The following is a 24,980-nucleotide window of genomic DNA, read 5'->3' on the forward strand; positions in this document are numbered from 1 at the left end:
GACTTAAATGTAAAAAATGTAAATGTTTCTGATCAATTCGATTTATTTTAATGGACAAAAAAATAGATTTTCTTTCAAAACATGTACATTTCTAGGTGACCCCAAACTTTTGAACGTTATTGTACATGTCAGTGTATGTCCTTATTTTGGTGGTGTTTGTCATATCATGGAACGGCACCTGGTTCCGATCTGGAGGGTTCCCACCCGGTTCTGATCTGGAGGGTTCCCACCCGGTTCCGATCTGGAGGGTTCCCACCCGGTTCCGATCTGGAGGGTTCCCACCCGGTTCCGATCTGGAGGGTTGCCACCCGGTTCCGATCTGGAGGGTTGCCACCCGGTTCCGATCTGGAGGGTTGCCACCCGGTTCCGATCTGGAGGGTTGCCACCCGGTTCCGATCTGGAGGGTTGCCACCCGGTTCCGATCTGGAGGGTTGCCACCCGGTTCCGATCTGCAGGGTTGGCGCTCTGCTCAGTCTATCATAATTTCCCTCACCGCCAGGCAGTTATATTACTAGCTTCTGGCTCAGCACGTTTGTGTAATCAAATCCAACTTTATTTGCCACATGCACCTTACCGTGAAATGCTTACTTTACAAGCCCTTTAACCATCATCCTCTGTGTGTGCAGGTAGATAGCTATTTTAATCATCTTTTCATTCTTCTCTCCCTCTAATACATTCCGGCTGGGCAATTTGGCATTTGTAAAGAAACACAGCGGATTTTTCTCCTTGTCTCTTTTCGGGGTCTGTTGCTTTCGCAGAGGGGGCGGGCCCTTCTAACTGGGTTGATTTTTAAACTACAAAGGGAACAGGAGGCCCCTCTGTCTGCTCACAATGCTTTGGGTTTAATTTCCCCAATAGAACACCACTTTGTCTCGTCTCAAATGGTACCCTGTTTCCTAAAGAGTGCACTATGGGCCCCTGGTCAAAGGGTAGTCTGTAGTATCTTCATGTTTTAATGGTTATTATGCACACTGGCTATTATTAGAATGAGCTCCGCCCACAAACAAGGGACAAACAGGCATATAACAGCCAGCTGTCCCATAGCCCTGCTTTCTGCATCGAGTCTTTATCGTGAACAGGCAGCCAGCTGTCCCATAGCCCTGCTTTCTGCATCGAGTCTTTATCGTGAACAGGCAGCCAGCTGTCCCATAGCCCTGCTTTCTGCATCGAGTCTTTATCGTGAACAGGCAGCCAGCTGTCCCATAGCCCTGCTTTCTGCTTCGAGTCTTCATCGTGAACAGGCTGCCAGCTGTCCCATAGCCCTGCTTTCTGCATTGAGTCTTCATCGTTAACAGGCAGGCAAACACAGGCAGTCAGACAGACGAGGAGAGCCTTTGTTCCTGGGCAATTTCCGCGGTAACGGAGTGACGCTGAGACTCACTTTCAAATAAAACAATGGTTGCAAAGTTTTACAAACCCTTTTACCTATATGCAGAAGTCTACTTTTAACAATCGCCACTGAACATTTAATAAAACGCATTTACTTAAGGTACAGTGTAGATGCAAAGTTTGGTAAAAGAATAACAGATTTTCTTTGGGGGGTCCCTTCGATTTATTTGGACAAGGTGTTCTTTCTGCTTTTGTATGTGTTATCCTACCTGTTGTATTAAAAAATAAACACTTAAATAGAGTAGGCTATAGCCTATGCATGGGTGGAGAAGCACGGGTAAGTTCTTTCCAAAGGAAACAACTAATAACTATGGGTTAAGCTATAGTTTACTACATTGGCTGGCAATTAATATTCATCACCCATATGTTGTCTCTGTCTGAAAGACATCCCGCTCCTAAATGGTAGGCTATATGCAAAACATCTCTTCAAACGACGTCTATCCTATTGGTTGAAATTGCCTAATATAATGAGCCATGTGCGAATCTCCGGTAATTTAACCTATTTCTATTGGTCATTTTTGATATTGCGTGCAGAGCGAAATTGCAGGGACCAAGGCTGGCAAGCATGCTTGTGTCTCATATGCCTAAAATAACATTGCGTTTTGGGTTCGGGACCAGTGCCCATCTCTCTACTGTACTGTAGTGAACTGTACTGCATGGTACTGTAGTGAACTGTACTGCATGGTACTGTAGTGTACTGTACTGTACAGCATGGTACTGTAGTGTACTGTACTGTAGTGTACTCTACTGCATGGTACTGTAGTGTACTGTACTGCATGGTACTGTAGTGAACTGTACTGCATGGTACTGTAGTGAACTGTACTGCATGGTACTGTAGTGAACTGTACTGCATGGTACGGTACTGTACTGCATGGTACTGTACTGCATGGTACTGTACTGCATGGTACTGCATGGTACTGTAGTGTACTGCATGGTACTGTAGTGTAGTGTACTGCATGGTACTGTATGGTACTGTAGTGTAGTGTACTGCATGGTACTGTACTGTAGTGTACTGCATGGTACTGTACTGTAGTGTACTGCATGGTACTGTACTGTAGTGTACGGTACTGTACTGTAGTGTACTGCATGGTACTGTAGTGTACTGTACTGCATGGTACTGTACTGCATGGTACTGCATGGTACTGTACTGCATGGTACTGCATGGTACTGTACTGCATGGTACTGCATGGCACTGTACTGCATGGTACTGCATGGTACTGTACTGCATGGTACTGCATGGTACTGTACTGCATGGTACTGTACTGCATGGTACGGTACTGCACTGCATGGTACTGTACTGCACTGCATGGTACTGTAGTGTAGTGTAGTGAACTGTACTGCATGGTACTGCATGGTACTGTAGTGTAGTGTAGTGAACTGTACTGCATGGTACTGTAGTGTAGTGAACTGTACTGCATGGTACTGTAGTGTAGTGAACTGTACTGCATGGTACTGTAGTGTAGTGTAGTGAACTGTACTGCATGGTACTGTAGTGTAGTGTAGTGAACTGTACTGCATGGTACTGTAGTGTAGTGTAGTGAACTGTACTGCATGGTACTGTAGTGTAGTGTAGTGAACTGTACTGTAGTGTAGTGAACTGTAGTGTAGTGAACTGTACTGTAGTGTAGTGAACTGTACTGTAGTGTAGTGAACTGTACTGTAGTGTAGTGAACTGTAGTGTAGTGAACTGTACTGTAGTGTAGTGAACTGTACTGTAGTGTAGTGAACTGTACTGTAGTGTAGTGAACTGTACTGTAGTGTAGTGAACTGTACTGTAGTGTAGTGAACTGTACTGCAGTGTAGTGAACTGTACTGCATGGTACTGTAGTGTAGTGTAGTGAACTGTACTGCATGGTACTGTAGTGTAGTGTAGTGAACTGTACTGCATGGTACTGTAGTGTAGTGTAGTGAACTGTACTGCATGGTACTTTAGTGTAGTGTAGTGAACTGTACTGCATGGTACTGTAGTGTAGTGTAGTGTAGTGAACTGTACTGCATGGTACTGTAGTGTAGTGTAGTGAACTGTACTGTAGTGTAGTGTAGTGAACTGTAGTGTAGTGAACTGTACTGTAGTGTAGTGAACTGTACTGTAGTGTAGTGAACTGTAGTGTAGTGAACTGTACTGTAGTGAACTGTAGTGTAGTGAACTGTACTGTAGTGTAGTGAACTGTACTGTAGTGTAGTGAACTGTACTGTAGTGTAGTGAACTGTACTGTAGTGTAGTGAACTGTACTGTAGTGTAGTGAACTGTACTGCAGTGTAGTGTAGTGAACTGTACTGCAGTGTAGTGAACTGTACTGCATGGTACTGTAGTGTAGTGAACTGTACTGCATGGTACTGTAGTGTAGTGAACTGTACTGCATGGTACTGTAGTGTAGTGTAGTGAACTGTACTGCATGGTACTGTAGTGTAGTGAACTGTACTGCATGGTACTGTAGTGTAGTGAACTGTACTGCATGGTACTGTAGTGTAGTGAACTGTACTGCATGGTACTGTAGTGTAGTGTAGTGAACTGTACTGCATGGTACTGTAGTGTAGTGTAGTGAACTGTACTGCATGGTACTGTAGTGTAGTGTAGTGAACTGTACTGCATGGTAGTGTAGTGAACTCTAATGTAACTGTGGTTTGTCGACTTCGACTTTCCCGTTAAGGCCGTCAGATTTTTCAGTCACTGTTACAGATTTTTCTTAACAGAGCGACACGTTTTAATCACTTAATTCGAAAACAAAATTATAATTTTAAAAGCACAAATTACTTGGCATGTCTACCTTTTTACTTCTGTAAACTTTCATAATGCTAGTGAGATACTACAGTGTATCATAAAGATATATTGTGGGTTTTTTGATAACCGAATGACCAGACACTCGTCAATATTTCTTACACTTTTATAAAGGCAAATCAAATCTGCAGAAATAAATAGAAATGTTGATGTTAATTCAACATTATGTTTTGGATCTATCTCTAAACCTGAACTTTATCTAGTAGATAATTTTTTTTGCCCCCTTTTCCATCTGTGTGACTATATATCAAAGCCTTTTGTTTATCCCTCAGTTTTACTTTGGGAAATGGTTCAGATGTGTCTCTCTGCCTTAATTTCTCCCCCAGAATATAGACTCTTAGCTTTCACATGTTGGTGCTCATGGGTCCTTTTTCCCCCATGGAAATGGTATGATTCAGATGACCTTATCTAGATTAGGGAAGACGATTTTTACGTATTGATCAATTCAATTTGAATTATGTTTGATCCATAGGGGTTTTATTAGTCCTGTTTGTGTAAGAATGATGTGAATCTCACTTTTTTTTTTTTTTTTTTACCTATATCACATTAACCCAACTCAGGGCTCTGTCCTCTCTCTCCGTTCCTGCATTTGAATCACCACCTATAAATACCCTTTAACGTCAGCCAAACTGTGACCTCATACAGCTGGTGAGGAAAAGGACTATTCTAGGATCCGTTTTTGATCTCATAATGCACGAGATAACAACACGGCTAACCTGATCCTATATCAGCACTCCTATTCTGAGCTTTATGAATGAGGCCAGCTGTTCTCTGTCTTAGTCTGGATTGATATCATTTGGCCAAATTGGGGGGGGGGGGTGTAGACTTGTGACGGCAGCCCCAGGTTCCGACCCTTCGGGAATGGTCCCCACTTGACCCAACTAGACATTCAGAGCAGTAGTTAGTGAAAATATCTGAGTTACAGTACCAGATTCAGCAGGATACATCCGACTTAAGGTCAGACTGCTCAGAACTATGAAATCAAACATACGTAAAGTTAGAAAAACCCCTATGATGTAACTGGAATGATGATAGATGTTCTTCTTCTCTGTTTTTGATGACATAGATGTTCTTTTTCTCTGTTTTTGATGACATAGATGTTCTTTTTCTCTGTTTTGATGACATAGATGTTCTTTTTCTCTGTTTTTGATGACATAGATGTTCTTTTTCTCTGTTTTTGATGACATAGATGTTCTTTTTCTCTGTTTTGATGACATAGATGTTCTTTTTCTCTGTTTTGATGACATAGATGTTCTTTTTCTCTGTTTTGATGACATAGATGTTCTTTTTCTCTGTTTTGATGATAGATGTTCTTCTTCTCTGTTTTTGATGATAGATGTTCTTCTTCTCTGTTTTTGATGATAGATGTTCTTTTTCTCTGTTTTGATGACATAGATGTTCTTTTTCTCTGTTTTGATGATAGATGTTCTTCTTCTCTGTTTTTGATGATAGATGTTCTTCTTCTCTGTTTTTGATGATAGATGTTCTTTTTCTCTGTTTTTGATGATAGATGTTCTTCTTCTCTGTTTTTGATGATAGATGTTCTTCTTCTCTGTTTTTGATGATAGATGTTCTTCTTCTCTGTTTTTGATGATAGATGTTCTTCTTCTCTGTTTTTGTTGATAGATGTTCTTCTTCTCTGTTTTTGATGATAGATGTTCTTCTTCTCTGTTTTTGATGATAGATGTTCTTCTTCTCTGTTTTTGATGATAGATGTTCTTCTTCTCTGTTTTTGATGATAGATGTTCTTCTTCTCTGTTTTTGTTTGATTATTTCACTGCCATACTGTGTTCCATCTTGTCCAGCCATCTTGTCTCAAGAGGAACACAATGGAAATAAGTCCCAGACTGTGTTTTGTTATCCTCATAATATTATTCATGTGCATGTATGGCTTTTTTCTAAGTTAATTCTTTTTTTTTTATAGTCAAATTAATAAACTAAACTAAAGTGACTGTGAAATTGAGTCTGAGTCATAAATCCACCATTAGTCTGGCAGACTACTGATTATTGTACATAGATTACTGTTGAGTGTGGAAACTAGTGGGAGACTTGAGGCGTCCTACTGAGACCTACTGCATTATGAAGACACTGATAAATGAGTGGAGATTTGTTGCAGACCTGTTTCGTGCTGACATTCCACTCTGTAATTTTGTCATATGCTGTTACCCAGGCTATGGATGTTGGGGGAAAGAAGTGTGTTGCTGTGGGCAGTATACTGTAGACTCTCAGTGGGAATGTTAGCACAGACTGTTACCCAGGCTATGGATGTTGGGGGAAAGAAGTGTGTTGCTGTGGGCAGTATACTGTAGACTCTCAGTGGGAATGTTAGCACAGACTGTTTGTTACCCAGGCTATGGATGTAGGGGGAAAGAAGTGTGTTGCTGTGGGCAGTATACTGTAGACTCTCAGTGGGAATGGTAGCACAGACTGTTTGTTACCCAGGCTATGGATGTTGGGGGAAAGAAGTGTGTTGCTGTGGGCAGTATACTGTAGACTCTCAGTGGGAATGTTAGCACAGACTGTTACCCAGGCTATGGATGTTGGGGGAAAGAAGTGTGTTGCTGTGGGCAGTATACTGTAGACTCTCAGTGGGAATGGTAGCACAGACTGTTTGTTACCCAGGCTATGGATGTTGGGGGAAAGAAGTGTGTTGCTGTGGGCAGTATACTGTAGACTCTCAGTGGGAATGTTAGCACAGACTGTTACCCAGGCTATGGATGTTGGGGGAAAGAAGTGTGTTGCTGTGGGCAGTATACTGTAGACTCTCAGTGAGAATGTTAGCACAGACTGTTTGTTACCCAGGCTATGGATGTTGGGGGAAAGAAGTGTGTTGCTGTGGGAAGGAGTTGAGGCTGATTCATGTCAAGTGATGCAGGTTAACCTGTCAGGTGTGTGGAGTGAGGACTATGCTTCAGGATATATACTCACACCATTGTGTGCAGGCTGGCCTAAGTGGAGTGGTCTCACACAAGCCCACAGGGAGAGGGAGATTTCGTCAAGCAGTGAAGTCTCAGCTCTGTCCTCCTTGTCTGCATCGAAGTAGCTGTCCTTGCCACCATGCTCGATGCTAGGTACGACACAGTAAAGAGGCTCAGAGAGAATGCCACTGACTCGCTTGTGCATAGCCTCGTGTACTTTTGTACGTTTTAACCCCACGGTCTGTTGGCAGTTTTGTTGAGCAGGTGTTTCAATGCTGTGAAGGGGATTTACGTCTGAGGCAGACTCAGTTCAGCTTATTTCTCCAGTCAGTTGTTCGAATGGCGCTAGGAGTGTTTGAAATGGCAGCAACGGTATGAGAACCAGCGCATTCTTGAGCATGCAGGCTTTCCTCAGTACAGAATCCTCGTAGACCCACGGCTTTCCTCAGTACAGAATCCTCGTAGACCCACGGCTTTCCTCAGTACAGAATCCTCGTAGACCCACGGCTTTCCTCAGTACAGAATCCTCGTAGACCCACGGCTTTCCTCAGTACAGAATCCTCGTAGACCCACGGCTTTCCTCAGTACAGAATCCTCGTAGACCCACGGCTTTCCTCAGTACAGAATCCTCGTAGACCCACGGCTTTCCTCAGTACAGAATCCTCGTAGACCCACGGCTTTCCTCAGTACAGAATCCTCGTAGACCCACGGCTTTCCTCAGTACAGAATCCTCGTAGACCCACGGCTTTCCTCAGTACAGAATCCTCGTAGACCCACTGTGCTGTCAGACTCCGCATGCCCATGGGGCTGACCGCTGGTCCAAATGTCAGCCGTGAAGCTCATGGACGTGAGTTTCAACAATCCTGTGTAACTCTGGTAGGGCAACATCCCAAAAATAGTGTGTGCTCGACCAGTCGGCCGAAAGCCAACACCATCCACAACAGAGCACGGTTGATTGTCAAGGGCAATGGATCCATTGTCTTGGCGTTTTTGTTGTTGTCGCTTCGCTGCAATTGTCTTACCTTTTTCGAGTAACGGCTTGACTTCAGCTTTAGTAGTTGGAGGTGTAGCGCTTGGTATTTTTCTGCTTCTGTTCTGTGTAGCGCTTTTTGGTGGCGTCATTACGTCATCTACCTACGTTATACAGGTATGTAGGTCATCTACCTACGTTATACAGGTATGTAGGTCATCTACCTACGTTATACAGGTATGTAGGTCATCTACCTACGTTATACAGGTATGTAGGCCATCTACCTACGTTATACAGGTATGTAGGCCATCTACCTACGTTATACAGGTATGTAGGCCATCTACCCACGTCAGGTATGTAGGCCATCTACCTACGTTATACAGGTATGTAGGCCATCTACCTACGTTATACAGGTATGTAGGCCATCTACCTACGTTATACAGGTATGTAGGCCATCTACCTACGTTATACAGGTATGTAGGCCATCTACCTACGTTATACAGGTATGTAGGCCATCTACCTACGTTATACAGGTATGTAGGCCATCTACCTACGTTATACAGGTATGTAGGCCATCTACCTACGTTATACAGGTATGTAGGCCATCTACCTACGTTATACAGGTATGTAGGCCATCTACCTACGTTATACAGGTATGTAGGCCATCTACCTACGTTATACAGGTATGTAGGCCATCTACCTACGTTATACAGGTATGTAGGCCATCTACCTACGTTATACAGGTATGTAGGCCATCTACCTACGTTATACAGGTATGTAGGCCATCTACCTACGTTATACAGGTATGCAGGTCAACTTTGACATTACATCACGTGCATACCTGTATAGCGTAGGTAGATGACGTGAATACCTGTATAACGTAGGTAGATGACGTAGATAACTGTATAACGTAGGTAGATGACGTAGATAACTGTATAACGTAGGTAGATGACATAGATAACTGTATAACGTAGGTAGATGACGTAGATACCTGTATAACGTAGGTAGATACCTGTATAACGTAGGTAGATACCTGTATAACGTAGGTAGATACCTGTATAACGTAGGTAGATACCTGTATAACGTAGGTAGATACCTGTATAACGTAGGTAGATGACCTACATACCTGTATAGCGTAGGTAGATGACCTGTATAGCGTAGGTAGATACCTGTATAGCGTAGGTAGATACCTGTATAGCGTAGGTAGATACCTGTATAGCGTAGGTAGATACCTGTATAGCGTAGGTAGATACCTGTATAGCGTAGGTAGATACCTGTATAGCGTAGGTAGATACCTGTATAGCGTAGGTAGATACCTGTATAGCGTAGGTAGATACCTGTATAGCGTAGGTAGATACCTGTATAGCGTAGGTAGATACCTGTATAGCGTAGGTAGATACCTGTATAGCGTAGGTAGATACCTGTATAGCGTAGGTAGATACCTGTATAGCGTAGGTAGATACCTGTATAGCGTAGGTAGATACCTGTATAGCGTACGTAGATACCTGTATAGCGTAGGTAGATGACGTAGATACCTGTATAACGTAGGTAGATGACGTAGATACCTGTATAACGTAGGTAGATGACGTAGATACCTGTATAACGTAGGTAGATGACGTAGATACCTGTATAGCGTAGGTAGATGACCTACGTACCTGTATAGCGTAGGTATGTCAGCTTTGACATCGGTTTTGCACATCGGCGTTAAACTAGAGATCGGGCAGATGCTGGTATTTTTAAAGCTGATATCATCTGATACTGATATCGTGCATCCCTAGTTGATATGTTGAAATGTATTTTTCCATATATAGACACACACACCCTATGTGTGTGTGTGTGTGTGTGCGTGTGTGTGTGTGTGTGTGTAAAATCAACTACATGTTGCACTGAGCTTGTCTGATACTTTTAACCACACTGTTTTGATTAAATAATGAATCAAATTACTCAGCATGATGGTCGCACTGTTTAAAACAATTACAGCGAGTGCCTGGCGAACGTTGTCTCTCTCTCCTCCCTACTACAGCAAGGGTTTGTTGTGCTGTCTGCTGAAGCTGCGACGACATTTCAGCCATTTAGTTTCTTTCTTGTTTCTGACCTGAAAAGTTCTGTTCCCGAAATCCCTCATTTGTTTACGAAAAACCATTCAATTTTCCCTCAACCCTTGCTCTCTTTACGATAAACATGTAAGCATCACATGCATGTGACCAATAGGGCCTGACCGATAGCCTATCATAATTACATCAATAAGTTGGTTATAACGAACTCCGAACACCACAACACGTGACCGCAAAATGGATGTGGAGGATGTGAAGAGGGAACTCGAAACGGGCATATGTTTACTGGTTGCTCAGGAGGGAAAGGGAAGTCAGATCTGTGGAAGACATTTGACTTACTGGTTTGGGACTGCCTGTGTCTGTAGTGGACCGGGTTGTGACTGCCTGTGTCTGCAGTGGATAACTCACACCCTCTCCACCCTCTGTCCTCTCCACCTCTCCCTTTCTTGTTGATTTTTCACATGATTGTTCTGCATGGAAGGGACCATGCAACCTAAGAGCTTTTGTATTCACTCCATAATTGCTAAATGTGTCTGTCTCTCTCTCGGTCTCTCTCGCTCCAGGTTATTGTGCCATGGCCTCTAAGTCACATCCTCCTCTAATGAAGAAACACAGTCAGTCAGATCTGGTGAGCCGGCTGAAGACCAGGAAGATACTGGGGGTCGGAGGAGAGGACGACGATGGAGAGGTGCATAGGTCAAAGGTCTGTACCATTTTTAGATCCTAAATATACAGAAAAAGGTGTAGCGTTTTGCTCAGTGTCCATCATGGTGAATCAATCATGGGTTTGGTGCCTGGATAAAGATTCTGCATGGTTGAATCCATTAGAGGTAGTGTGCAAGTGGATAGAATGGAGAATACCGACTGGCTTTTTAACTGAGTTCATAGATTATTACCCATCGTGCAACATGACCGCTCAATCACACTGGCACGCTATTGTGAAGGTAATCATTCCTAATAAACCATGATGTTAATTTAAGATAATCTATAGTGCTTCCACGTCTTGAGTAATATCGGTTTCTTGATTACCTGCTTATTGCAGCACAATGCACCGAATGATAACATGTCATCACTCTCTGTCCTTCGTATTGCCTTGGCAGACAATACATTGGCCCACCTCTCACTTTGTTCTATTGTGTTCACTGTAATCCCCTATTTCAATCCAGTGAATGTTGACCTTCTGCCTGCTGAGATGCTTAGTCCTCTGAGATCCTGTCTTGCCCCTCACTCTTCCCTTCCCTCACTTTCCCTCCCTCTCTCTCGCCCCTCTTCCCTCCCCTCACTTTCCCTCCCTCTCTCTCGCCCCTCTTCCCTCCCCTCACTTTCCCTCCCTCCCTCTCTCTCGCCCCTCCCCTCACTTTCCCTCCCTCTCTCACTCACTTACTCAGTCACACAGATGCTTAGTGAGAGAGACAGATATTAGAGGTACACGACACAGTCACTCAGTTCTACTGGAGACACACGATGCCAAGAGTGGGTAAAGCTGTCATCAAGGCAAAGGGTGGCTACTTTGAAGAATTTCAAATATAGAATATATGTTGATTTGTATAACACTTTTTTTTTTGGTTACTACATGATTCCATATGTGTTATTTCATAGTGTTGATGTCTTCACTATTAATTCTACAATGTAGAAAATAGGCGAAGAAAAACCCTTGAATGAGTAGGTGTGTCAACTTTTGACTGGTACTGTATATTAGGACAATGTCGATTTAACAGCATTCTTACGTAGGTATTTTATCTTGTCCAGGTGAGAGAGGGCAGTGTACAGTGCAATGGTGATAGTGGTATGTGAATTGAAGTGGGTCTAGGGTGTCAGGTAAGGTGGAGGTGATATGATCCTTGACTAGTCTCTCAAAGCACTTCATGATGACAGAAGTGACTGCTATGGGGCGATAGCCATTTAGTTCAGTTACCTTCGCTTTCTAAGTCACATGAACATCTTGATACAAGTGGGGACAACAGACTGGGATGTGGAGAGATGGAATGTGTTTGTTAACACTCCAGCCAGCTGGTCCTTCACATGCTCCGAGGACCCGGTTTGGGATGCTGTCTGGGCCGGCGAGGGTTAACACGCTTAAATGACTTACTCACATCCGCCATGGGAGGAACGAGAGCACACAGTCCTTGTGAGTGGTGGGGGCCTGCGTCGGCGGCTCCCATGCTGTTTTCCTCAAAGCGGGGGAAGGTGTTTAGCTTTCCCGGGAGCGAGGCGTCGGTGTCCGTGGTGGCTGGCTTTTCCCTTCTTATAATCGTTGATTGTCTGGAGTCCCTGACACAGCGGCCTCGTGTCTGAGCCGTTCCATTGGATACACAACACTATTACTGTACAGACTAGCCAAAGCTACTGCTACAATTATTATGATTTTTTTGGGGGTGCTGTGGGATTATTTAAGATGCTTTTTGAAGAGGTGTAGGGATTCAGATGTTTTCAGAAGACGGGCAGGGGACTCTGCTGTCCTACCTTCAGAGGGAAGATGGACAGGGACTCTGCTGTCCTACCTTCAGAGGGAAGATGGCCAGGGACTCTGCTGTCCTACCTACAGAGGGAAGATGGGCAGGGGACTCTGCTGTCCTAGCTTCAGGGGGAAGATGGGCAGGGGACTCTGCTGTCCTAGCTTCAGGGGGAAGATGGGCAGGGGACTCTGCTGTCCTAGCTTTCCGGGGGAAGATGGACAGGGACTCTGCTCTCCTAGCTTCAGGGGGAAGATGGACAGGGACTCTGCTGTCCTAGCATCAGGGGGAAGATGGACAGGGACTGATTTCCTAGCTTCAGGGGGAAGACGGGCAGGGACTCTGCTGTCCTAGCTTCAGGGGGAAGATGGACAGGGACTCTGCTGTCCTAGCATCAGGGGGAAGATGGACAGGGACTGATTTCCTAGCTTCAGGGGAAGACGGGCAGGGACTCTGCTGTCCTAGCTTCAGGGGGAAGATGGACAGGGACTCTGCTGTCCTAGCTTCAGGGGGAAGATGGGCAGGGGACTCTGCTCTCCTAGCTCCAGGGGGAAGCTGGTTCCACCATTGTGTTGCCAGAACAGAGAAGTGCTTTGGCTGGGCTGAAAGGGAGCTGTCCTCTTGAGCGTAGCCTCTAGGTAAAATGGAGGCAGTTCCTCTTGAGTGTAGCCTCTAGGTAACGTGGAGGCGGTTCCTCTTGAGTGTAGCCTCTAGGTAACGTGGAGGCGGTTCCTCTTGAGCGTAGCCTCTAGGTAACGTGGAGGCGGTTCCTCTTGAGCGTAGCCTCTAGGTAACGTGGAGGCGGTTCCTCTTGAGCGTAGCCTCTAGGTAACGTGGAGGCGGTTCCTCTTGAGCGTAGCCTCTAGGTAACGTGGAGGCGGTTCCTCTTGAGCGTAGCCTCTAGGTAACGTGGAGGCGGTTCCTCTTGAGGGTAGCTTCTAGGTAACGTGGAGGCGGTTCCTCTTGAGGGTAGCTTCTAGGTAACGTGGAAGCGGTTCCTCTTGCTGCTCTGTTGGGAAGCACCTTGGTCCTGTAGCGAATGTGAGCTTTGACTGGAAGCCAACGGAGTGTGAGGAGGAGTGGGGTGATCAGCTATATAAACGTTTGACTTATAAGAAAGAAGAATTTAGTTCCGTAACACAATTTTCTGCTCATCTGCAGGTGTTAATGATTCCATCTCCCCCTGAGGAGAAAAATAAATGTTATTGGAATTACAAGTAATTGCTTTGTTATCTGTAGACTAGCAAACGCAGACAATGAAATGGTGTTTTTTTTTTTTTTTTCAGTTGAGTTGCCGTAAGCGCCTCATCAGCCTCCGCTCAGACAACAACACCCCTGGGAGATCACAATCATATTACAAATAGAGAGCGGGAGGTTGGTGTGGAGGAAGGTTTCGTCTTAGGACGCGTGCACACACACACACACACACACTTCGTCCTTGTAAACAAAGGAGGGAAGTCGGCCGGCTGTTACCCAATGCCCTTCTGTTTCCTGCCTTTCCCCGTGCTCTGAAACAAACATTTTACTTAGGCCAGTGATATTGCCCCCCCCCCCCCCTGGCCTTGAGCCACATCTCGTCTGCTGTAAAGCACTCTGACTCCTGTGGTGCTGGGAGAGAATACTATGCAATGGTTCTGGCATGAAGACCGATAGAAGGATGGAAGTGTAGGCTACGCACTGGATCACAATGAACTGTGATGAACTGAACAATGACGTCGGGTACAACTGTGATTTGTACTAGTATGGTCATTGAGTTGTGTGTGTGTGTTTTTCTTTTTGTGCCAAGGCTGAGAGATGAGGAGCGGGGAATGAGAATAGCAATGTACTGAAGAGGACTCTAGGGCAGTGGGATATCATATTCATCCTTATTTCAACTCCGTCTGTCTAAATGCAGCCTGGCTTTGTCTCTTAAGTGATTTGGTGTCAAAGCTAGACCATAACAGTTTAGATTACCGTATGCTCCTCTCTCCTCACGTTGTGGATTTCTTCCTTTTCCTGTCCCATTTCTCTTCCCCTCTTCCTGTTTCTCCTGTTCCTCCTCCTCCGGTTTCTCTTCCCCCTCCTCCTGTTTCTCCTGTTCCTCCTCCTTCCGTTTCTCTTCCCCCTCCTCCTGTTCCTCCTCCTCCTTCCGTTTCTTCCCCTCCTCCTGTTTCTCCTGTTCCTCCTCCTCCTTCCGTTTCTCTTCATCCTCCTCCTGTTTCTCCTGTTCCTCCTCCTCCTTCCGTTTCTCTTCCCCCTCCTCCTGTTTCTCCTGTTCCTCCTCCTCCTTCCGTTTCTCTTCCTCCTGTTTCTCCTGTTCGTCCTCCTCCTTCCGTTTCTCTTCCTCCTGTTTCTCCTGTTCCTCCTCCTCCTTCCGTTTCTCTTCCTCCTGTTTCTCCTGTTCCTCCTCCTTCCGTTTCTCTTCCCCCTCCTCCTGTTTCTCCTGTTCCTCCTCCTCCTTCCGTTTCTCTTCCCCCTCCTCCTGCTTCTCCTGTTCCTCCTCCTTCCGTTTCTCTTCCTCCTCCTTCCGTTTCTCTTCCTCCTCCTTCCGTTTCTCTTCCTCCTCCTTCCGTTTCTCTTCCCCCTCCTGTTTCTGTTCCTCCTCCTTCTGTTTCTCCTGTTTCTCCTCCTCCTTCCGTTTCTCTTCAACCTCCTCCTGTTTCTCCTGTTCCTCCTCCTTCCGTTTCTCTTCCCCCTCCTCCTGTTTCTCCTGTTCCTCCTCCTCCTTCCGTTTCTCTTCCCCCTCCTCCTGTTTCTCCTGTTCCTCCTCCTCCTTCTGTTTCTCTTCCTCCTCCTCCTTCCGTTTCTCTTCCTCCTCCTCCTTCCGTTTCTCTTCCTCCTCCTCCTTCCGTTTCTCTTCCTCCTCCTCCTTCCGTTTCTCTTCCTCCTCCTTCCGTTTCTCTTCTCCTCCTCCTTCCGTTTCTCTTCCCCCTCCTCCCGCTTCTCCCGTTTCTCCTCCTCCTTCCGTTTCTCTTCCCCCTCCTCCCGTTTCTCCCTCCTGTTTCTCCTGTTCCTCCTTCCGTTTCTCTTCCCCCTCCTCCCGTTTCTCCCCCTCCTCCTGTTTCTCCTGTTCCTCCTCCTCCTTCCGTTTCTCTTCCCCTCCTCCTGTTTCTCCTGTTCCTCCTCCTCCTTCCGTTTCTCTTCCTCCTCCTCCTTCCGTTTCTCTTCCTCCTCCTCCTTCCGTTTCTCTTCCCCCTCCTCCTGCTTCTCCTGTTCCTCCTCCTCCTTCCGTTTCTCTTTCTCCTCCTCCTTCCGTTTCTCTTCCCCCTCCTCCCGTTTCTCCTCCTCCTTCCGTTTCTCTTCCCCCTCCTCCCGTTTCTCCCGTTTCTCCTCCTCCTTCCGTTTCTCTTCCCCCTCCTCCCGTTTCTCCCGTTTCTCCTCCTCCTTCCGTTTCTCTTCCCCCTCCTCCCGTTTCTCCCGTTTCTCCTCCTCCTTCCGTTTCTCTTCCCCCTCCTCCCGTTTCTCCTCCTCCTTCCGTTTCTCTTCCCCTCCTCCCGTTTCTCCTCCCGTTTCTTCTCCTCCTCCTTCCGTTTCTCTTCCCCCTCCTCCCGTTTTTCCCCCGTTTCTTCTCCTCCTCCTTCCGTTTCTCTTCCCCCTCCTCCCGTTTCTCCCCTTTCTTCTTCTCCACCTTCCGTTTCTCTTCCCCCTCCTCCCGTTTCTCCCGTTTCTTCTTCTCCTCCTTCCGTTTCTCTTCCCCCTCCTCCCGTTTCTTCTCCTCCTCCTTCCGTTTCTCTTCCCCCTCCTTCCGTTTCTCTTCCCCCTCCTCCCGTTTCTCCCGTTTCTTCTCCTCCTCCTTCCGTTTCTCTTCCCCGTCCTCCCGTTTCTTGTCCTCCTCCTTCCGTTTCTTGTCCTCCTTCCGTTTCTTGTCCTCCTCCTTCCGTTTCTTGTCCTCCTCCTTCCGTTTCTCCCGTTTCTCCTCCTCCCGTTTCTCCCCCTTCTCCCGTTTCTTCTCCTCCTCAGCCAAGTCCTTTGCTTTTCCTCTTGTTATATAATTCTCAAGCCAATTCTAAAGTCATACTGTTAGATAACACAGGCATGTGTATGCTCTACTTAGGCTCGTGTTAGGACTGGCTGCACACAAGAATCCCCACCTTATCTTCCTGTCTTTGCATGTACCTACTTCCGGTCTTTGCATGTACCTACTTCCTGTCTTAAAGAGATTCTCCAGTACTTGTGTATACTTTTTAGCCAGTAGTTCTAGAAGTAGCGCTCAAAAGGGGTCCCTGAAAAAAGCTCAGTCAGGTTAAGACCAGTGATTTTTCCAAAACCTGCCACAGACAGCGAGAGCCAACCAGGCAGCGAGAGCCAACCAGGCAGCGAGAGCCAACCAGGCAGCGAGAGCCAACCAGGCAGCGAGAGCCAACCAGGCTCCGTTTCACAGGACGGTGAAATACAGTGGTCGTGGCTGGAGAGATTAGGGCTGGACACTCTGGCTCTTATCTTACCCCTTTCCGCTGCAATTTAGACTCCTTATTTTTCCCATTTCCTCCCTCGGTTATTTTTGTGATTTGAACATCCCAAAATGAGATGGCCATGAAGCCACTTCAGTCCTTCTCATCTCTCTTAGATTGTGTATTTGTGCCTTGGGGGGTCTATTCTCATAGATGAGAAGTAAAGAGATTTCCGAGAGATTCTGGATAGGCATTACTGTAATGTAAAGTCACGTCTCGAACAACGGTAGCGCACGACACGCGCCTGACAATCCCCCCTGTAAACACAATTGTCTATTTTGAGCTCAACATTCATACCGTAAAAATACTAATAGCAGAGCAATGTTTTTGAAACAGCTGAAATTTATAGACATTCATTGTATTTCAGACATGTTTTATTGAGTTTCCACCTGAAATTGCAAGAAGGGTGTGATTGCGGACCACAATTCTGGGCGTTCCTTTAATCCCAGCCCCTGTGTTAATCCCAGCCCCTGTGTTAATCCCCTGTGTTAATCCCAGCCCCTGTGTTAATCCCCTTTGTTAATCCCAGCCCCTGTGTTAATCCCAGCCCCTGTGTTAATCCCAGCCCCTGTGTTAATCCCAGCCCCTGTGTTAATCCCAGCCCCTGTGTTAATCCCAGCCCCTGTGTTAATCCCATCCCCTGTGTTAATCCCATCCCCTGTGTTAATCCCATCCCCTGTGTTAATCCCATCCCCTGTGTTAATCCCATCCCCTGTGTTAATCCCATCCCCTGTGTTAATCCCAGCCCCTGTGTTAATCCCAGCCCCTGTGTTAATCCCCTGTGTTAATCCCCTGTGTTAATCCCCTGTGTTAATCCCCTGTGTTAATCCCAGCCCCTGTGTTAATCCCAGCCCCTGTGTTAATCCCCTGTGTTAATCCCAGCCCCTGTGTTAATCCCCTGTGTTAATCCCAGCCCCTGTGTTAATCCCCTTTGTTAATCCCATCCCCTGTGTTAATCCCAGCCCCTGTGTTAATCCCAGCCCCTGTGTTAATCCCAGCCCCTGTGTTAATCCCAGCCCCTGTGTTAATCCCATCCCCTGTGTTAATCCCATCCCCTGTGTTAATCCCATCCCCTGTGTTAATCCCATCCCCTGTGTTAATCCCATCCCCTGTGTTAATCCCATCCCCTGTGTTAATCCCCTGTGTTAATCCCAGCCCCTGTGTTAATCCCCTGTGTTAATCCCCTGTGTTAATCCCAGCCCCTGTGTTAATCCCAGCCCCTGTGTTAATCCCCTGTGTTAATCCCAGCCCCTGTGTTAATCCCCTGTGTTAATCCCAGCCCCTGTGTTAATCCCAGCCCCTGTGTTAATCCCCTGTGTTAATACCAGCCCCTGTGTTAATACCAGCCCCTGTGTTAATCCCCTGTGTTAATACCAGCCCCTGTGTTAATACCAGCCCCTGTGTTAATACCAGCCCCTGTGTTAATACCAGCCCCTGTGTTAATCCCCTGTGTTAATACCAGCCCCTGTGTTAATCCCCTGTGTTAATACCAGCCCCTGTGTTAATACCAGCCCCTGTGTTAATCCCAGCCCCTGTCCCCATAGGAGGCCTATTGCTTCTTGCTAGGCAGTCATTGTAAATAAGAGTTTGGTCTTAAATTTTCTGCATTTGCAGGACCCCCTTTTTTCTATACTTCTATTGGTCCATTTTTATGTTAAAACTCTGGTAAACAGGCGGGAGGCAGGGCTTGACAGTAGGTGGTGTCAATTCACCATAACTTTGGATGCCAACTGCCGATTAACTGCACAGAAGAAGGGGTCTCTCTCTCTCTCTCATGGACTCTCTGTAGAGTGACTGAGTGTCTCTGTAGAGTGAGTGAGTGTCCCTAGAGAGTGTGTGAGCGTATTTGAGAGACTCAGACAATCACCAGTGAACCCTGTTCTGTTCTGGGCAGTTTTCATTGTCCTGACAACCTCAAACCCTTCCAAGTTCAAATGCGTAGCGTCATCCTCACAGCTCGGGGTCCTGTTCCCCTTTTGGGCATATTGATTTCTGTCTGAAATAACAGACCTAATTCATCACTGGTCCAGTCTTGTCTCATCGCTGCAACTCCCGTACGCACTCGGGAGAGGCGAAGGTCGAGAGCCGTTCCTCTTTAGGAAACACGATCCTGCACAAAGTAGATGTCCTCACCGACTTGCCAAAACTATAGATTGTTAACAAGACATTTGTGGAGTGGTTGAAAAAATGAGTTTTAATGACTCCAACATAAGTGCAAGTGTAACTGATGTGAAACTGCTAGCTTGGTTAGCGGTGGTGCTGAGGTAACTGATGTGAAGCGGCTAGCTTAGTTAGCGGTGGTGCTGAGGTAACGGATGTGAAACGGCTAGCTTAGTTAGCGGTGGTGCTGAGGTAACGGATGTGAAACGGCTAGCTTAGTTAGCGGTGGTGCTGAGGTAACTGATGTGAAGCGGCTAGCTTAGTTAGCGGTGGTGCTGAGGTAACGGATGTGAAACAGCTAGCTTAGTTAGCGGTGGTGTTGAGGTAACTGATGTGAAACGGCTAGCTTAGTTAGCGGTGGTGCTGAGGTAACGGATGTGAAACGGCTAGCTTAGTTAGCGGTGGTGCTGAGGTAACGGATGTGAAGCGGCTAGCTTAGTTAGCGGTGGTGCTGATGTAACGAATGTGAAACGGCTAGCTTAGTTAGCGGTGGTGCTGAGGTAACTGATGTGAAACGGCTAGCTTAGTTAGCGGTGGTGCTGAGGTAACGGATGTGAAACGGCTAGCTTAGTTAGCGGTGGTGCGCGCTAAATAGCGTTTCAATCGGTGACGTCACTTGCTCTGAGACCTTGAAGTAGTGGTTCCCCCTTTGCTCTGCAAAGGCCCGCGGCTTTTGTGGAGCGATGGGTAACGATGCTTCGTGGGTGACTGTTGTTGATTGTGTGCAGAGGGTCCCTGGTTGGCGCCCAGGTATGGGCGAGGGGACGGTCTAAAGTTATACTGTTACATATGTAAACTTCCGACTTCAACTGTACATACAGACACACACCTGCCCAGTTCCTACTGCCGATTTAAAGAGTGATATGAATTCATGTCAGTGAATTATCATGGGTTCTTCACTAATAGATCATCTTATAGACTAATAAAATAGCAAATGAATCTCCTGGAAAGTTGTTTTTTGTTTTTCCACAGTGATGACATAATGCTTTGTGCTCGGTTCTATTACTTGTTATTTTTATTTCTTATTTGTATTTTTTTTTTTTTTTTTTAAATATACACACACAGTATATATATATTTTTGAATCTGCATTGTTGGTTAGGGACTCGTAAGGAAGCATTTCACTGTGATTCCTGGAAAGTTGTTTTTGTTTTTCCACAGTGATGCTTTGTGCTGGGTTCTATTACTTGTTACTTTTACTTGTTACTTTTATTTCTTATTCGTATTTTAAAAAAATTTAAAAAAAAAAAAATATATATAAAAATATATATATATATATACACACAGTATATATATTTTCGTAAGGAAGCGTTTCACTGTGATACCTGTTGTATTCAACACATCCGACTAATAAGGTAGGTTGTATTTGTCTGTTTTTAAGGATCATGTGAATTTATAGACACTTTGCAGGGAAACATGTGTACTGCATGTGTCTTCAGTTTAGGGTTAGTTACTGTAATGAGGCATTGGCTCTGTAAACGCTTGGTATGAAATGTACTCTCATGTCGTGCCATCTGTGTTGACTGGGTTCCACAATGCTGCACGGAATTCAGTTCATTTATGACTAAACAATCATCTGATGTGTTGTCCCCATTGAGGGGCGTGGGCCACGTCCCCATTGAGGGGCGCGGGCCACGTCCCCATTAGAGGAGCGGGCCACGTCCCCATTAGAGGAGCGGGCCACGTCCCCATTAGAGGAGCGGGCCACGTCCCCATTAGAGGAGCGGGCCACGTCCCCATTAGAGGAGCGGGCCACGTCCCCATTAGAGGAGCGGGCCACGTCCCCATTAGAGGAGCGGGCCACGTCCCCATTAGAGGAGCGGGCCACGTCCCCATTAGAGGAGCGGGCCACGTCCCCATTAGAGGAGCGGGCCACGTCCCCATTAGAGGAGCGGGCCACGTCCCCATTAGAGGAGCGGGCCACGTCCCCATTAGAGGAGCGGGCCACGTCCCCATTAGAGGAGCGGGCCACGCCCCCATTAGAGGAGCGGGCCACGTCCCCATTGAGGGGCGGGCCACGTCCCCATTAGAGGAGCGGGCCACGTCCCCATTAGAGGAGCGGGCCACGTCCCCATTAGAGGAGCGGGCCACGTCCCCATTAGAGGAGCGGGCCACGTCCCCATTAGAGGAGCGGGCCACGTCCCCATTAGAGGAGCGGGCCACGTCCCCATTAGAGGAGCGGGCCACGTCCCCATTGAGGGGCGCGGGCCACGTCCCCATTAGAGGAGCGGGCCACGTCCCCATTAGAGGAGCGGGCCACGTCCCCATTAGAGGAGCGGGCCACGTCCCCATTAGAGGAGCGGGCCACGTCCCCATTAGAGGAGCGGGCCACGTCCCCATTAGAGGAGCGGGCCACGTCCCCATTGAGGGGCGCGGGCCACGTCCCCATTAGAGGAGCGGGCCACGTCCCCATTAGAGGAGCGGGCCACGTCCCCATTAGAGGAGCGGGCCACGTCCCCATTAGAGGAGCGGGCCACGTCCCCATTAGAGGAGCGGGCCACGTCCCCATTAGAGGAGCGGGCCACGTCCCCATTAGAGGAGCGGGCCACGTCCCCATTAGAGGAGCGGGCCACGTCCCCATTAGAGGGGCGCGGGCCACGTCCCCATTAGAGGAGCGGGCCACGTCCCCATTAGAGGAGCGGGCCACGTCCCCATTAGAGGAGCGGGCCACGTCCCCATTAGAGGAGCGGGCCACGTCCCCATTAGAGGAGCGGGCCACGTCCCCATTAGAGGAGCGGGCCACGTCCCCATTAGAGGAGCGGGCCACGTCCCCATTAGAGGAGCGGGCCACGTCCCCATTGAGGGGCGCGGGCCACGTCCCCATTAGAGGAGCGGGCCACGTCCCCATTAGAGGAGCGGGCCACGTCCCCATTAGAGGAGCGGGCCACGTCCCCATTAGAGGAGCGGGCCACGTCCCCATTAGAGGAGCGGGCCACGTCCCCATTAGAGGAGCGGGCCACGTCCCCATTAGAGGAGCGGGCCACGTCCCCCATTAGAGGAGCGGGCCACGTCCCCCATTAGAGGAGCGGGCCACGTCCCCCATTAGAGGAGCGGGCCACGTCCCCCATTAGAGGAGCGGGCCACGTCCCCCATTAGAGGAGCGGGCCACGTCCCCCATTAGAGGAGCGGGCCACGTCCCCCATTAGAGGAGCGGGCCACGTCCCCATTAGAGGAGCTAGAGGAGCGGGCCACGTCCCCGTTAGAGGAGCGGGCCACGTCCCCGTTAGAGGAGCGGGCCACGTCCCCGTTAGAGGAGCGGGCCACGTCCCCGTTAGAGGAGCGGGCCACGTCCCCGTTAGAGGAGCGGGCCACGTCCCCGTTAGAGGAGCGGGCCACGTCCCCGTTAGAGGAGCGGGCCACGTCCCCGTTAGAGGAGCGGGCCACGTCCCCATTAGGGGCCACGTCCCCATTAGGGGAGCGGGCCACGTCCCCATTAGAGGTGCGGGCCACGTCCCCATTAGAGGTGCGGGCCACGTCCCCATTAGAGGAGCGGGCCACGTCCCCATTAGGGGCCACGTCCCCATTAGAGGAGCGGGCCACGTCCCCATTAGGGGCCACGTCCCCATTAGAGGAGCGGGCCACGTCCCCATTAGAGGAGCGGGCCACGTCCCCATTAGGGGCCACGTCCCCATTAGAGGAGCGGGCCACGTCCCCATTAGGGGCCACGTCCCCATTAGGGGCCACGTCCCCATTAGGGGCCACGTCCCCATTAGGGGAGCGGGCCACGTCCCCATTAGAGGAGCGGGCCACGTCCCCATTAGGGGCCACGTCCCCATTAGGGGCCACGTCCCCATTAGAGGAGCGGGCCACGTCCCCATTAGGGGCCACGTCCCCATTAGGGGCCACGTCCCCATTAGAGGAGCGGGCCACGTCCCCATTAGGGGCCACGTCCCCATTAGAGGAGCGGGCCACGTCCCCATTAGGGGCCACGTCCCCATTAGAGGAGCGGGCCACGTCCCCATTAGGGGCCACGTCCCCATTATGGGCGCGGGCCACGTCCCCATTAGGGGCCACGTCCCCATTATGGGCGCGGGCCACGTCCCCATTAGGGGCCACGTCCCCATCAGGGGCCACGTCCCCATTAGGGGCCACGTCCCCATTAGGGGCGTGGGCGAAATCAATGTAAATCTCCTTTCTTTGTCTGTGACGTACGGGGTGTGTGTACGAGTGGTGTGTATGGGTGATGAAGAGCTAATCAGTGCTAAATTAGATTTTTCTGTTAAATGTAGTTTGTGATTAATCCAAGACCTTGTTGATGGGGCATCTGCTTCCTCTTAATCTGTCAGGTTCCTCCTCGATAGACCTGTAACTAGCTCTAATTATAAAACGTCTTAATGATCTGCTCTTTCTATTTCTGTCTCTCTCTCTCCTCACAGCTCAGTCAGATGCTGGGGAATGACATCAAGTATCAGGTGCGAGAGCCTGTTGGTCTAAGGTGAGAGAACACACCAGGGAACTGGGTAGGGGGTATAATTTTACTGTCAGATGATCAAATCTATTTTAATTGCAGTTTTTGGGTAAATCAATCTCTGTATGTAATTGTCTCTCTACAGGCTCTGGATCTCAATCTCTGTATGTAATTGTCTCTCTACAGGCTCTGGATCGCCATCTCTGCGTTTGCCTTCACAGTTATGGCCTTGATGGTGAGTGTCTCGATGTCCTGGATTCTAGCCACGCTCAATCTTTCTGCAATGATGATTCTGATGTATAGAGAGTCACATTGGCCATTTAGAACCTATAGGTGCGGTTTAGAGCCCAGAGGAGCGGTTTAGAGCCCAGAGGAGCGGTTTAGAGCCCAGAGTTAGAGCCCAGAGGAGCGGTTTAGAGCCCAGAGGAGCGGTTTAGAGCCCAGAGTTAGAGCCCAGAGGAGCGGTTTAGAGCCCAGAGGAGCGGTTTAGAGCCCGGAGGAGCGGTTTAGAGCCCGGAGGAGCGGTTTAGAGCCCGGAGGAGCGGTTTAGAGCCCAGAGGAGCGGTTTAGAGCCCAGAGGAGCGGTTTAGAACTATAGGGGGGTGGTGTGTGTCAAGACTTAAATTTTTATTTTATTTTACATTAAACATCACACCGTCAAGGGAAATATACAGAACCAGTCAAAGGTTTGGACGCCTACTCATTCCAGGGTTTTTAAAAAACATTTCAAACAATTTTCTACATTGTAGAATTAAGGGAAAGGGGGGGATACCTAGTCAGTTGTACAACTGAATGAATTAAACTGAAATGTGGGTGGGGGGGGGCTGCCTTAATCAACATCCACATCTTCAGCACCCCGGGGAACTGTGGGTTATAATGAAGACCTCAAAACTATGAAATTACACATATGGAATCATGTAGTAACCAAAAAAATGAAAATATATCGCTACACTATCTCTCTATGGGGACACCGCTACGCTATCTCTATGGGGACACTGCTACACTATCTCTCTATGGGGACACCGCTACACTATCTCTATGGGGACACTGCTACACTATCTCTCTATGGGGACACCGCTACACTATCTCTCTATGGGGACACCGCTACGCTATCTCTATGGGGACACTGCTACACTATCTCTCTATGGGGACACCGCTATGCTATCTCTATGGGGACACCGCTATGCTATCTCTATGGGGACACCTCTACGCAATCTCTATGGGGACACCGCTACGCTATCTCTCTATGGGGACACTGCTACGCTATCTCTCTATGGGGACACCTGGGAGGAACAGCTGTGCCTTTGTCTGCATCCTAAATTTAAGTGGAGCTGAATTGTCTTCATTATCTACTAGTGGAGCTGAATGGCCTTACTGGGGGGGAGGACTGGAAGACAAAAATAGTTATTTTTTTAAATAGT

General features: G+C 48.0%; 1 protein-coding gene across 3 annotated transcripts in view; it reads left to right on the forward strand.

Annotated features, from left to right (window-relative positions):
• LOC115118639 (tumor protein p53-inducible protein 11) overlaps window positions 1-24,980 on the forward strand; it is a 100,218-nt gene that overhangs the window by 69,325 nt on the left and 5,913 nt on the right. For all 3 annotated transcript variants that reach the window (XM_029647311.2, XM_029647313.2, XM_065022276.1), the window contains 3 exons: window positions 10,674-10,813; window positions 23,528-23,586; window positions 23,746-23,794. In XM_029647311.2, the coding sequence (XP_029503171.1) occupies window positions 10,685-10,813; window positions 23,528-23,586; window positions 23,746-23,794 (237 nt within the window). In that variant the 5' untranslated portion in view covers window positions 10,674-10,684. The remainder of the gene's footprint in view (window positions 1-10,673; window positions 10,814-23,527; window positions 23,587-23,745; window positions 23,795-24,980) is intronic.

The sequence above is a fragment of the Oncorhynchus nerka genome, linkage group LG9a (assembly GCF_034236695.1).
Source record: "Oncorhynchus nerka isolate Pitt River linkage group LG9a, Oner_Uvic_2.0, whole genome shotgun sequence".
Lineage (NCBI taxonomy): Eukaryota > Metazoa > Chordata > Actinopteri > Salmoniformes > Salmonidae > Oncorhynchus > Oncorhynchus nerka.